The sequence below is a fragment of the Saccostrea cucullata genome, unplaced genomic scaffold, assembly GCF_032062105.1.
Source record: "Saccostrea cucullata isolate Sc308-1 unplaced genomic scaffold, CSIRO_AGI_Scuc_v1 ctg4564, whole genome shotgun sequence".
NCBI lineage: Eukaryota > Metazoa > Mollusca > Bivalvia > Ostreida > Ostreidae > Saccostrea > Saccostrea cuccullata.
In genome coordinates, this window is record NW_026923849.1 from 112,714 (window position 1) to 127,045 (window position 14,332).

The window sequence follows — 14,332 nt, forward strand, 5'->3', positions numbered from 1 at the left end:
GACAGAGTCAAAACTTAGGAATTTTTTAAACCTGCCTGCACCAGAACCATCTGGGGAAAACATTTTCCAGGCTGTAGTCCTCTCTGACAGTAGAGGAAAATGGATCCAAGGAGCAATCACCAACAAGTGTGATATAATTTGGTTTTCAAAAAGTGATGCTCAGATTACTGTGTGGCTTAAATCAAGCATTGGTAACAAAATCAGAATATACGGCAATATGTGTGGCTAGGTACGTACAATTAAACCAGCAGGAACAATAAATACATAAATCTAAACCAAAATAAAAATTAAGTCCTAGAAAATATACATCATTAACATCATGAATATTATCCAGGCTCCAAAGTCACCATCTTGAAGTACCACCATATTCAATAAAAGCCTAGAGTACAGCTAAAGGACACCAGAACTCTCAACTTTTTAAAAGATTAATTAACTAATTAAATCATAACAATTAAAAAATTCAAAAAGAACTTAATGTATAAGTGTTCGTGAATGAGTGTATTCTTTTAGTTCACAGGTCACCTTCTACTTAATTGTTCTTCTTGTTATTATATTCGTCATCAAAAGAAAGTAATTGAAATACAGAGATACCGAAAGAACCCACTAGCCGTGTTATTGATATTTCATGGAGTTTCATATATTGCGGCTCTGTCACATACATTTTTTAATGGCTCTGGAGATTCATATTCTAAAGTAACCAAATACAATTCGAGTAAATTTGAGTGAAGACAAGCGGCATTGCTTTTGAAAGATTTTTATGGTGTTTTTGTTTTAACATATACCAACAATATTTAATTTAGTATTTAAAGATTAAATTTCGTATTTTAGGTAATTAACAAGGGCATATCGGATCACTGTCATTCAAAATATAAATTTGCAAGGGGATGGGATATTTTTCACTCAGAAAATCACTGATCAACGACGGAGACAATGTTCTGATATATAGACAAATTTATTATTATTATGATGTGTGTTGTGATCTAAACTTACCACTGAAAAAGAAAGCACTATCGATCTTCGATGTGTTTAGTCCCACTTCAAGAAAGTTGATATCGATCAGGATATTCTGAAGGAATCAGAAAAGCGCGATGAGAAACTGGAGGAAATTGAAATTTCTAACGTAGCGAATAACAATCAGGAGAAGCAAGAAATCCAAAGCACACCGGTTCAACAAAGTCCATTACCTTCCGTCCAAATCCGTTACAAAAGACCTTTGCTTTCAGTGAAAATGCCCGGATACTTAAAGAACTATATACTTTCTTGTGTCTATGTGTAAAATGATTCCATATTAATTTGTAACTTTATTCTTTTTGTAGCAAAAAATGCTTCATTGTAGTAACAATTATTATAGCAAATTAAGCTACATCTCTGTCCATTGATTGCAAAATGTAAAGAAATATAAATAAGCCAAATTCATATGAATTTGAATGTTTTAATTCTCTACTTCAAAGAAATGTGATGTAATATCCGGAAATTTATAATCCTTTGTTTTCTCAACTTTCTGTTCTGTATTGTAGTTTACTTCCGTTCTATATATAAAGTTGTGCATTGAACAAACATGGGTTACCATTTATGAACTCGGAATCAACAGTAATTATTAGAACATTACACAAACGTCTTTTTTGTTTAAGATAACTTGTTTGCTAGTTCTTATGGTGGGTTAATTTGCAATTAAAAATTAAATGTTTTGTTTTCTTAAAAATATGGGGAGGGGGTGTAAAACAGATTAGAGAGACAACTGCTTTTTTTAAAAACAAAAAAAAACTAGGGGTCTGAAAACAATGTTAACCTATATAATGGATACCTTACAAATAAAATCAAAAACTGGGGAAAATGTTGGGGAAGTGACAAAATCAATAAGAGGGGAAATGGGCGAGGGGGGGGGGGGGTTACAACTAATATTACTATGCACAGAATAAATCAATCTCAGCCTTATAATGGGACTTACTGCTAATGCATTGGTAGCTCTGTTTATGTTAATGAAACAGTATTCAAACCTTAATGAGGTTCATTAAGGCGAACTGAATAGCAGCACTTTTCATGGCACAAATCTTTATCGGCATATTATTTCAAATAGTGATGTTAGTGGTTATTTAGTAATTCTAGGGGAGGTAACGAATAAAACAGACGGATTCCTATATACCCCCAAACCATCAAATCAAGTGAAATAAAAAGAAGAGGCCCAGGGGCCACATCGCTCACCTGAGCAATATTGGCTATGAAAAAGCACATATCAGATCAGAATTGAAAGTTTACTTGGGTGGGGGGGCTTGAATTTTAACCCCCAGGGGGCATGATTTGAACAAACTAGAATCTACACTACCTGAGGATGATTCCCTATAAATATCACTATAAACATGACTTTGAAGTACTTGAAAAGAAGATATAAATATATTAAATATATAAAATATTTTAATGTACATGTAATTAAACCTTTATTTCCTGAGAAAAAAAAATTTATTTTTTTCCTATAATTAAATTAGGAACGCCGAAAGGAAAAATGAGGGGAGAAATAAAAATCCAATTCTGAGGGAAATGTTAGGAAAATCTGTAAAAGACTAACCACAGGAAATTCGGAAGCAGCCACAACAACAATCTAAACAGAAAGATTCATCAAAGAACTTTTCGGAATTCCAAATGTTTTGGCACGACTTACAAAATGAACTTGATGAGAAGAATTTCGAGTCTAGGTATGTGTATCAAAATCTTGAATTTTATAAGCAATATAGAAATAGTTATCTATATATAATCATTTTTATCATAAATAAATATGCGTATATCATTAAGCATAAAAGTATATATGTATATATCATGTAGGTATTGTTAAGAAAAGTGTAATGAAACAAAATCAGTACAGGATGTAGACTATCTTCACTAGTGATATAAATTGCAGAACCTTAAAACTATAATTCATCTGAATAAAATACATGTAGTAACAAAAATAAATACATTTTTTTTATATTGTTTAAATTTTCAGTAACTCTCAACCACAACTCTTTCCTAGCCTCGACTTCCAAGACTAAGAGGACGAAAGCGTGCTTTTCCAAAAATACTTAACACCTACAGTTACTGAGGGTACGTCAACAGCCCCAACTCTAAAACGGGGGAACTCAGTACCAAATGGTGCCCCTAAAAAGATATCTACCCAGCATTTTCCCCAATATCACCCCCAAAGAGAACGGATGCTGCTTTCACGGACTCTTCAGCCACGGAGACTGTGGCTGCTACCTGTATCAGGTCCCCAACACAAGGAAGCCAGGTAACACTCAGGGATGTGGAGGACTCAATTTTGACAGAATCAAGGTGAACATTTAAGCCGTATTTTTTCTCATAAATTGAACCAATTTTTTATTTAAGTGTCTTTTTTGGTGACAAGTATTTTTTAGATTAATTATTTATATTAAATGTTAACTTCACTATCATCATACATCAATATTAAAAAAGAAACTTTTCATGTGTTGTAGAAGACGTCATAAGCTAAATCGTAAAATGACGCAGAGATCATCGTATCCTACCTACCCCCTTCTAGAGGAGCTGCGAACTTTAAGATCGCTCAAGGATGCCATGGATGCTAATGTGCAGCAAAAAATATTGATTAATTTCATGGAGGACTATTTTAGAAGGCGAATAGTGCAATTTGTATACGTTTAATATTCTTGCTTTGTGTAGGACAGCATGAGACTATCACTGCAGTATATAGAACCACTTCTAACCTTCATAAATGTGTTAATTCAAGTTACCTAAGCTCCAGTTACAGAGTGCTGTGACATAGACGAAAATCAGTTTTAGACGAGTTTAACCAGTGATCTGTAACACTTATGTAGAGGAAGACTCGTTGTGTAGAGGAATACTCGTTTAAAAAGATTCAGTGTGGATGTAAATTGTTCACTAAAATCAATCTTTTTCTTTATCAAAAAGATACCATTTTAGAAAAGACAAGCACTTTTGAGCAATTTTAGACATATTCCGTGGAAGTGGGAGCAGCTTCCGGGAGAATAAAGGAAAAGGATGATGCTGTACTTAACCACTTCTGTCCTCCAGTTAAAGAAGAGATCACATGTACCAGAAACAGTGAACCCTTTCAAAAATCTTACTCTTCTTTCAAGGGAAGCCAACCTTTGCCTGTGCCTTCTAAATCAAGAATGTCAAAATTGAGGTCAAAAATCTTGAGCATTTATGAAGTTATAAAATACATGATTATAGCTGTCAAGATAAGGTTCGCCTAAAAGAGTTTTATAACAAGCTTCAAAATACGGCAGAGACTCCCAGAGACGTTTCATGTGGTAAAGATGAGTTTCTAGTTGATAATGAGAAGGACCTGACCCACATAGGCACTCCAAAAGCAAGGAGATTATCTCGTTCCACGAGAAGAAGATAAGGTACAGGTAGACATGGTTTAGCAGCTGACAGGTTAAAGACACATTCTTCAAAAGACATTGGAGATTAATTGAAGAAAGAGAGAGTGGTATGTTTATGTTCATATTTTAAATCCAAAAAATGTTGCATGTATTTTGTGTCATTGCAAAATTTAGTGATGATTTCCTTCTATTGATAATTGATGTGCATTTTTTAGTTTTTTCCTTATTTACAGACAAGTGCAAAGTTATTGAAGAAGAAGTGGTCACTGTAGATGACAATGATCAATGTGTATTAAAAACATGTAAGATATATTTTTGTTGACATTATTTACATTATGTATGCTACAGATTTGAATAAAATATTTTTTTTAAATTCCTTATTAGTCCAATGTTAGTCAAAAAAAAAAAAATCTTAAACAATATTGATTCACTACTGTAAGTGTTTGAATATAATACCTCGCTGATGTTAGGGCTTGGTTCATTTAATCATATTTCTATGCTATGCAACTTTCAGTTTCCGCTGTAAAAGGCATTTTGCAGAAAGAAGGTGAAAGCAATTCATCAGTCAAGAAAAGTGTTCTTTATTCTGATACATGCTCTTCATATCCACAAGAAAACATTAAACAATATTGTAGCCATGTTTGCTGGAAAGCTTAAATGGATTTTTGAAATTCTACACATGTATTATAGGTTCAGTGTTGTCATGTTCTTGCTAGCAGTATATATGAAGCTTAGTTGGTAAATTTTCATTTATAGTCTGTCCCACGGTACCAAGGACCTCACTTTTCGCTTCATATCTCAAAATGTATAAATACCTTGGCCTCCAACCCAGGTCCGATCGATAGAGTTTTTTTTCCGAACTCCCCCCCGTTTATCCAAACCCTCGAGTTCAACCAGTGTATACGCACGGCGGCAAATTCAAAGTCTACGGGGATTTAACATTGTCAAAATGGCCGCCAATTCGGAAGGGGGAGTGCATTATTCGTGTTTTTTGATAAATTCAATCGACCGTCTTCAGTGACGTCACTGCTGTTTCAACGCTGCTCACGCTGACGGTATTCACGCATGCGCTGAAAGAAAATTCCTGCAACTCTAAGACCGGAAATTGACCAAAGACATCATTCAATCAATTGATATACAAATTATTCCAGAAAAAAATCATAATGCCAAGACCAAAATCAATGAAACGTCAAGTAGTAACTTCAGTGCAGGTATATGCAAGTCTATGAATGCTAATTCCATGCACAGAGTATCTGTTGACATCTTGAACAATGTTGTTTGCAACCATGACTTTACTGTGTAATGTTTACAAATTTTGTAAATTAGGGTATTTTAAATTGATATCCCAAATTAATCATAATAAATACGAGTGATTACTAATTAGAAACGACAGAGTTTACCTGTGAATGCAAAGTATTTCCAATGGTGAACCGGCGTGAGTTATCTTAACTTGTACCGATAGACGTCGCCACAGGAAAATGCGGTCCAACACAAAGCTGATAAGAATGGCAATGATGGCTTATCTTCAGCATCATTCTCTAGTTCGAAATCGAAGAAAGCAGACGTGTAAAAGTAAATATTTTGAAACATGGCATCAAATTGTGGTGCTATGACAATTCGAGAGCTCCGGGCCGAGTTAGAAAAGTTCGGTGCGAAGAAAACGGGAAGAAAATGGGAGCTTGTTGAGAGGTAAACAAAAGTTCGAATTTTAACTGATTTTGTGCTTGAAAATAAATATTGGGCTTATTGCACTTTCAAATGAGAACAAAAATGACAAAAAATAAGTAACTGAACCTTTCTATGAAAAAAAATTGTGTCTTAAACCGTCATATAAACGAGGAAGTGTCGTTCTTCGTGTATCCCGAATTTCCTCGACTTTTACTATCGACATAAAATATGCAAGAAATAAGAATAGCACATGATTTTATGTTAACTTATACATATTATTGTCAATGCTTAAACGTTTTTGGAGTTTTGAAAAATATATTGATTGTTATAATCGTAAATTAAGCACTTTATTTGATTGTTTACAGGCTTGAAGCATACAGGAGGAATGCACATTGTGCAAAAACCGACACTGTTCCTGTGCCAGAATTTATGATGATAACCCCTGATCCCAAGGAATACAAGGACTTACATAAAGACAGCACATTTCCAGGATGAGTGGACTCAGAAATCTTAACCTTTCTGTCAAAATTTAATAAATCTTTGGATAAGAAAGCAACAGATATGTACAATGATGGATTTATACAGTATGTCAGGGTGACTTTCCATGATGAGCACTGGTTTGTAAGAAGTACAGTGAAAGCATCCATGATGAAATCCGTGAAGTATGTAGTCGATGTAAAGCTAGGACAGGACAAAAGTGTTCAGGAATGTCAGTGTGAATGTGCTGCAGGTATGGGACCGGATGCTCATTGTAAACACGTATGTGCTGTGTTGGTTGCATGTGCAGATTTTCTGAAGCGGGGAATTATAAAAACAGAACTTACATGCACCCAAAGAAATACAAACATTCCATCGTGCAAAACCACACAAAGGAACTCCCCTAAAGGCAAATCAACTTGATATGCCTGGATGCGATGAAGTTTGCAATTCCCAGTATGACCCAAGGCCCCCAGAATTTCAAAAGAATCCAGGATATGTTTCATATTTTAGAAATGTTTGCTTAAATTTTCGAGGCATAAGCAAAACCCCCATATTCCAGATTTATCAACCAGCAAATATGAGGGCCTTTGACTTGGACCATGACTATTTTAGCGATACATTCAGCCATCAAATACTCAAATTACTGAATGTAGCAGAAATTTCTGAGGAAAGTGCACGACAGCTGCATTTGAAAACCATAAACCAAGGTAACAATGACCTTTGGTATGAGGAACGCTGCAAACGTTTACACTCGTCAGTGTATGGGAGGATTAGTAAAGCAACAGACAGGACCGATAAAGTTAAACTTGCCCAGACTTTGACTTAAAAAGGCAAAATCCCATTCTTCATGGAAAGAAATATGAAAAAACAGCTCTGAAGAAATATCAGGAAATAACCGGAAAAACTGTTTATGGCAGTGGAATATGTGTTTGTTTGGAAGCCCCACATGTTGCTGCATCACCTGATGGCATCATTGATGATGATACTATTATTGAAGTGAAATGTCCCTATGTATCAAGAAACAATATTATCACATCTCAAACTGTCCCATATATCCGACAGACTGGTAGTAAGTTTTTCCTTGATGAAAAACATGATTATTATTATCAGGTTCAGGGTCAACTTTTATGTACAAACAAGAGGAATTGTGTGTTTGTCGTTTATACATTTAATGATTTTCTGTTCTTCACAATTGAAAGAAATGACGAATTTATTATTGAAATGAAAAACAAATTAAATGCATTTTATGAAAGCTATTTCAAACCTGCTCTTCTTGAAAAAGTATTTTATAAAACCTATGAAGGGCAGTGTAATTGTAATAAATGATTACAGACTATACAAATGTCTCCTTTTTTATTTTCCTACAAATTTACAATTAGAATTACAGAATTTGAAGACATTTCAAGTCATGCATAAGATGGCACAAAACAGTTTTTAAAATTGCACAACATAAAACAACAATAAACTATTTCTGTTGAAAGTTTTGTTTCAGAACTATTCATCGGTTCACTTAAAATTTTATAGGTTTTAGCAAGCCCAATAATTCGTTCAATGTGAACACGTTTGCTGGATATTTTCCTGTCTTTGATGACTGTAGCACAGGACATTCTATTTTTCTTTCGAAAAAAAGTTGGCGTATTAATTTGAATATTTTTATAAATAAATATATCCTGAACATTGAAACCTTTATCTGCCATGATGGAATCGCCAGAATTACAGATATCTAAAAGGTTACTTCGTTCCACAATCTGGCGATCACTTGTTGATCCCTCAAATGCTGTTGAAATGTATGACGTTAGTCCTCCAGGAGTTGCTCCAACTAAAACCTTCACAGTATTGCGATTTTTATAGGTTGAAAATGTAGCCTGCTGTGATTTTGGTAATTTTGGTCTTTTAATAGGGCATTCAGTACCATCTATGATCACTCTTGTGTTTGGGAATTTAGCCCTGAAGTCTGATGGACAAAAATACTTAACAAGGTGTTTCGAAGGCCATAAATCAATTTCTTGCCATTGTTTACTCATAAAAAAAATCCAAGTAAAGAAAACATTTGAAACTGTTTTTTCGGAAACACTGAAAAGCCTTGAAAGTTCAAAATTTGTAGTATGACGTCTCAACTTACAAAGAACCATAAAAAACTGGTCTGGGACATTAATATTTGACACTTTGTGGTACACATAATTTAAACAATATGCAGCTGGTCCTAGGGTTCTCAAAACAAAATAAAATTTAACCAATGCTTCAAGTCCAGTGTAAAAGTGTACTCCAGCGTCATTATTAATGAAATTGTCAACACTCATAGGAGGGTACTGTGGGGTCTGTGTCCATACATGTCCAAGACCTAATCTGATGTCGATATCGACGATATCGACAGTGTGGTGTCTAGGGCTGTCACGGTTCCAAAATTTTTCGGGTCGGGTCGGTTCTGATTTTTTGAGGTTCGGTTTCGGGTTTCTCGGGTCGGGTAGGTAATGGAAGAAAAGCTCATGATTTGTATTATTTTCAACAATAAAAAGAATATTCTCATTTAATCTTAGAAATTGCAACATTATATAACTAGTTTAAAGTAGCCTCCTGACTTGACAACAACTGTACCAAATTATTTAAATCACCTTTCAGGGTTTCAGATTGAAATAAGTAACTATAGGACATCTGGCATATTTACCAAAAAAAGTTATATATAGGCCATTCTGTCCTAAACTTCCTAAAATTATTTAGGCCAATAGAAAAGTTAAACTAACTCAAATTTCTGTCGGACTTTTACAAAATAGTCATTTTATTACATAAAATATTCAAACATGTATATTAATCTTCCTTTTAATAAGATGGAAATATTATTTTGTTTCTTTAAAAAAAAATTAACATATTGAAACAGAATGGGAATTTTTTTTTTTTAATTCCATTCAATGGGTATTTAACTTATATTAGTCCCACCTTTCATTACATGTAAATGTATTTATTTCTTGGGATTACAATTTTTAAAAATAGTAATTTAAAAATTAAACTTGTATCTCTGATGATATTCAATGTACAATTACGTTTAAAGATTACCTAGACTATTTTTTCTCCTTAGTAAAACCTTGCAACTTTGTCCGTTTCCTGCTATTAGTCCGACCCCATATTCAATCATGGCGGTAAAAATAACAACATGGCATGGATTCCTACGATGTTTTAAACATTCATCACTACTTTATGCTCCTTGCAGTTGGGTTTGGAAATAAAATTATAGAGTATTTTGTCAAGATCTATTAATTTATACCAAAATGTCATTGGCTGATTGAATCGGCAGTTGCAGAAAGTAGAGAAAAACAATCGGATCTGAATGGAGGAAAAATTATACGACTGGCCTTTACATACAGAAGATAATCGGCCATTGTGTCTGTTCAGTGTCAAACTTATAGGCCAACATGGCAGGTAAACTTTTATTGGCAAATGGCCGACGCCCATCTGAAACCCTGCCTTTTAATGACAATTTACTAACAAAACTCTCGTTTTTGACGCCATTTTATAGTAAAATCTACTCTATTATACAAATCGGAACCGAACCGAATTCCAGAAAAACGGAACCGTACCCGACCCGAATTAATTGTTCCGCGGTTCCGGGTCATTTCGGGTACCCGTGACAGCCCTAGTGGTGTCGATATCGTCAAAAACTTTAATTGATTCATATGCAATGTCGATATCAACGATATCGAAAATTGAATGTCGATATCGACGTCGATATCGACGAAAACTATAATTGACTCTAATGTGATGTCGATATCGACAAAAACTATGATTGACTCTAATGTGATGTCGATATCGACGATATCGAAAATTGAATGTCGATATCGACGTCGATATCGACCTTAATCAAAACATAAGCCTGTTATGTAAGCCGACGCTGTCATAATTATGACTTCGATAGCGACATTTGCCAAAATAAAAAAAAAATGAAAAGCATAAATAGTATGTCATGGGTAAAACTATTTGTATAATAAAACGATTTATTTTATTATTTATTTTCTGGAATTAATAATTTGTAGAATTTTAAGATAATACTGCCTCATGATGTTGATCTGTATATGTATGTATGACGTCATAATCATAGCGTAAAATATAACGTGAAATATGGAAAACCGTTGCCGAATTTAAAAAAAAATTGCAATGAATTTCAATGCTATAGACAGGACCTACCCAGCTTGGCAAAGTACTATTATAAATTATATCTTTTACGTGTAGTAATACAACCCGTAATCCATTATTACTTGATATTCACTTAGACCACACTACTTCCTTTTTAGTATAACTGATGCATAAAATTACCCATGGAAATCATATATCAATGTGCCTATTTGTCCATTTTATTCACAAAGGGTTTATGCTTTTTTTTCTCATTTCTCATTTTATTTCAGGTTGTTCTATGCAGTTGAGAAAATGAATGTCGGAACGTGTTTGTACAGCTACGGAACACCAGCTCTAGCTATTGCAGTATTACAATGACCAACAAACCTTCCTCAAAACAAACCATCAAAATGATACATTCTTGTCAGGTAATTTTCTTTAAAGTCGTAATTAAAAACATGATAGTTATATACATACAGTACGTACAATACATTGTAATTGGGAAGATCGGGAATTATAAAACACTGTTTAAAATTTACAGGACTGATTGGCAAAGCCAAAGGCCAAGTCCACAGATTGGCAATGATAATTGAGGCAATATCCAAAGCGCAAGTTGTTCTTCATGAAATTGATGAGGCAAACTCGGACAGGATCAACGAGGACTTCATAAGAAAACTGGATGAGTATCTGCGACAGAAGACCCTGGACAAGATTATCTCTGAGTCATCCACCAAACAGAGCATTGTTTTAAATGACTATTTCCTGCACCAGAAGAAAATTCTTGCTGGATATAGTAAAGAAAACGACAGCAAACCTGACTTGCTGAACGCAGCCCTGGTGAAGAAAATCCTTCTCTGGCCCGGTAAAGCTGTTAGATGCCAAGACGTTGCACGATGCTCTAGGTCTAGCGCCGATACCATTAAACAACACATGAAGGAGCTAGCAGACACGGGTTTTGGCGGTGTAAACAACGAACGGCCAATTGGAGGTGGGAGAGTCACACTTGTCTTCGACAAAACAAACGTCACAGATTTTGATTTGGAAAAAGCAATGGAGTTCGGAGAGAAATTGCTAAGATTCAGTATTAAATTCGAAGAATACCAATCGCAATTTGAGAACACTGAAAATTATTTGTGTCAATCCAAAAAACAAAAAATCATGTAACAAATTTCAGTTAAATTAAAAACATTCGAATTGAAAAGTGTCTTCTATCTTTAATTTGAAATGAAACTTTTAACTTTTAAGAAATGCAACAAATTACTTAATCATGAATTTTTTAGATATAATTTATCTCTCAAAATTAAATGGAGAACTACTTTTCTACAGGGCAAATTGATTTATTATAATAATTAATAATAATTAAAAATGAGCTAATTACCATATATATATATGTAAAAAAAAATAAGGTTTATAATGAGAGTTTTTAACTAAAACGGTCTATCTTCAATAACCTCTCAATTATCATTTTGGTCTTTGGCATTTATGGCTTCATTTCAGAACAAATGTTTCCAATGTAGTGTCTAGATTGAATCTATAAAGTTGATATCAAAACACAGGAATAAGCTTATTGTTCTGATTAAAAATAGATTTTTTTGGTTATGTCGATATCGACTCGATATCGTCGATATCGACGATATCGACACATAAGTAATGCCACTTTAAAGTTCCTAACCAAATCAAAAAGTAAAGGGTTTGGATCGATATCGAGTCGATATCGACGATATCGACAGATATGTAAGGCCACTTGATGTCACAATAAACTTGCTATCTATTACAATACTTCGAGGGTTGTGTCGATATCGAATCGATATCGTCGATATCGACATATATTTTAAGCCACTAAAGGTCTCATTCTAAAAAAAGCATATAATGCATAAGTCGATGTCGAATCGATATCGTCGATATCGACAGATATATAAGGTCACTTGATGTCACAATAGTTTCCAATCTAACACAAATGTAACACTAAAAGATTCTTTCGATATCGACTCGATATCGTCGATATCGACGATATCGACAGAGATTTAAAGTCACTTAATGTTTTACAAATAATATAACAAGAAATGATATATATCATATAACAAAAAGTAATTACAAGGTTGTGTCGATATCGAATCGATATCGAATTGAAAGGTACACATAGGTAAGCCAAGTCTTAAATTATGACAAATTTCTGTCGATATCGATTCTACATCGTGTCTTGGACATAACTCTCTGTGTCTGAACATTACGAAAATAAATGTTTGGATCTTGTACAATTGACTCCTCGGGTATCACACTTGAGTCTGAAACAATTTCCTCCACAGTTTGTAGATCATCGGATTCGGTGCAATATATAAGTTCCGAATCATTTGATGCTGAAAACTCTTCTGCCAGTTTTCTTTTGACGCCCCGAGACTTTGCTCTATTTGCTCTGGCTGCTGAATGGGGACTAGGTTCAACCCAGGAGAATACACTTGGAATGGCATTTTTCTTCAATCTTTTATTCAGTGGTGTTGTTCCTTAAAATATAAGTTCATACTTTAAAAAAAAAAGAAAGTTAAGTATTTCTTTACTTTTATTATACATTTTTGGGGGTTAAAATATTATAAACAATGGATTCACCTTGTTATTTAATCAAAACAATCATTTTTATCAGCAGCAGTCTTAAAACACAGTCATGTTACCCTAATTCATTAATCAGTTTATGACGATTCTGTTACATATTTTCACAGTGTGATTAGAAATAGTATCTGCTTTTAGTAGAGTAAACAAAGACAAAATCTTCTTAGATATGCATCGGGCAATTAACAAAAGCAGCATGATGCCTTTTAGACATGTATCTTGCATGTTGAATTCGTGGTTTTAGCAGGGTAATCAAAATAAGTCAGCGGGGGTCACGCCTTGTGGCTGTACATCTCTTTGTACCATTATCGCATATACTAATTGACACGTTGAATATAATTTGTTGATTTATCGCGATTACATGTTTTTAACTTACAAGGGAAATAAAAGATAGCTTTAATAAGTAAAATGTTTAAATAAAAGTAAAAATAATTAAATAAATACCATGAGAGGTTTCAGTTACGTAGTCTTCTTCTTTGAAATGTGCACGACATACAACAGCATGAGTGGACGGTTCCCAGCTCTGAAAACGAGTTTCTCCCCGTTTAATTGCGTGTATCCAAGATATTTTTCTTAATGGGTCTGATGGAAATACGTGACCACCCCGGTTACTACATTCCGGCACACAACAACAAGTTTCAGGCATGATTTCACAACGTGTTTGACAGCGGTTTGTTTACGTTTTATTGATAACTCACTATAGATAAAGCGCGAGGGTATTCCGATTCAGGACCGAGTTTTCCTGTGGCGCCCCCTAAAGGAAAGATAACAGGAGACGGTTCGCCATATACAGCTATAAGTCCATACTATAACACAAATCCAAAACTGTTCATCACCGAAAACACAATGCACTGCATTTTCATAAGTTGTACATGTACATCCACTATATTTATTTCCATTACTGTAACTTATGCAGTTCAACTTTTAAATCTTATTCTGTCTGCATATGGCACTCTACACAAAAAAATATCAGATCATAGTGATATTTGAGATTATAATTTCACGTTGTCTGCTCAAAATGACGTTAAACCAAAAGTCTCTGTCGAGACTGAAGCTCTACTGGTTTGTACTTATAGCAAAGGAAGAGAAAAGTACTTAAGCAGTTGCAATTTGAAACT

General features: G+C 34.2%; 2 protein-coding genes across 2 annotated transcripts; one reads left to right on the forward strand and one right to left on the reverse strand.

Annotated features, from left to right (window-relative positions):
• Nucleotides 1-10,996: 10,996 nt before the first annotated feature.
• Nucleotides 10,997-11,774, forward strand: LOC134265076 (uncharacterized). Its single transcript, XM_062747317.1, has 2 exons — nucleotides 10,997-11,038; nucleotides 11,152-11,774. The coding sequence occupies exon 2, from the start codon at nucleotides 11,193-11,195 to the stop codon at nucleotides 11,772-11,774; it is 582 nt and encodes a 193-aa protein (XP_062603301.1). The 5' UTR covers nucleotides 10,997-11,038; nucleotides 11,152-11,192.
• A 996-nt stretch (nucleotides 11,775-12,770) lies between these two features.
• LOC134265077 (THAP domain-containing protein 3-like) lies at nucleotides 12,771-13,980 on the reverse strand. The gene is made up of 2 exons (XM_062747318.1): nucleotides 13,659-13,980; nucleotides 12,771-13,111 (listed from the first exon to the last, which is right to left on the reverse strand). The coding sequence occupies exons 1-2, from the start codon at nucleotides 13,858-13,860 to the stop codon at nucleotides 12,771-12,773; spliced, it is 543 nt and encodes a 180-aa protein (XP_062603302.1). The 5' UTR covers nucleotides 13,861-13,980.
• Between the last annotated feature and the right edge of the window lie 352 nt (nucleotides 13,981-14,332).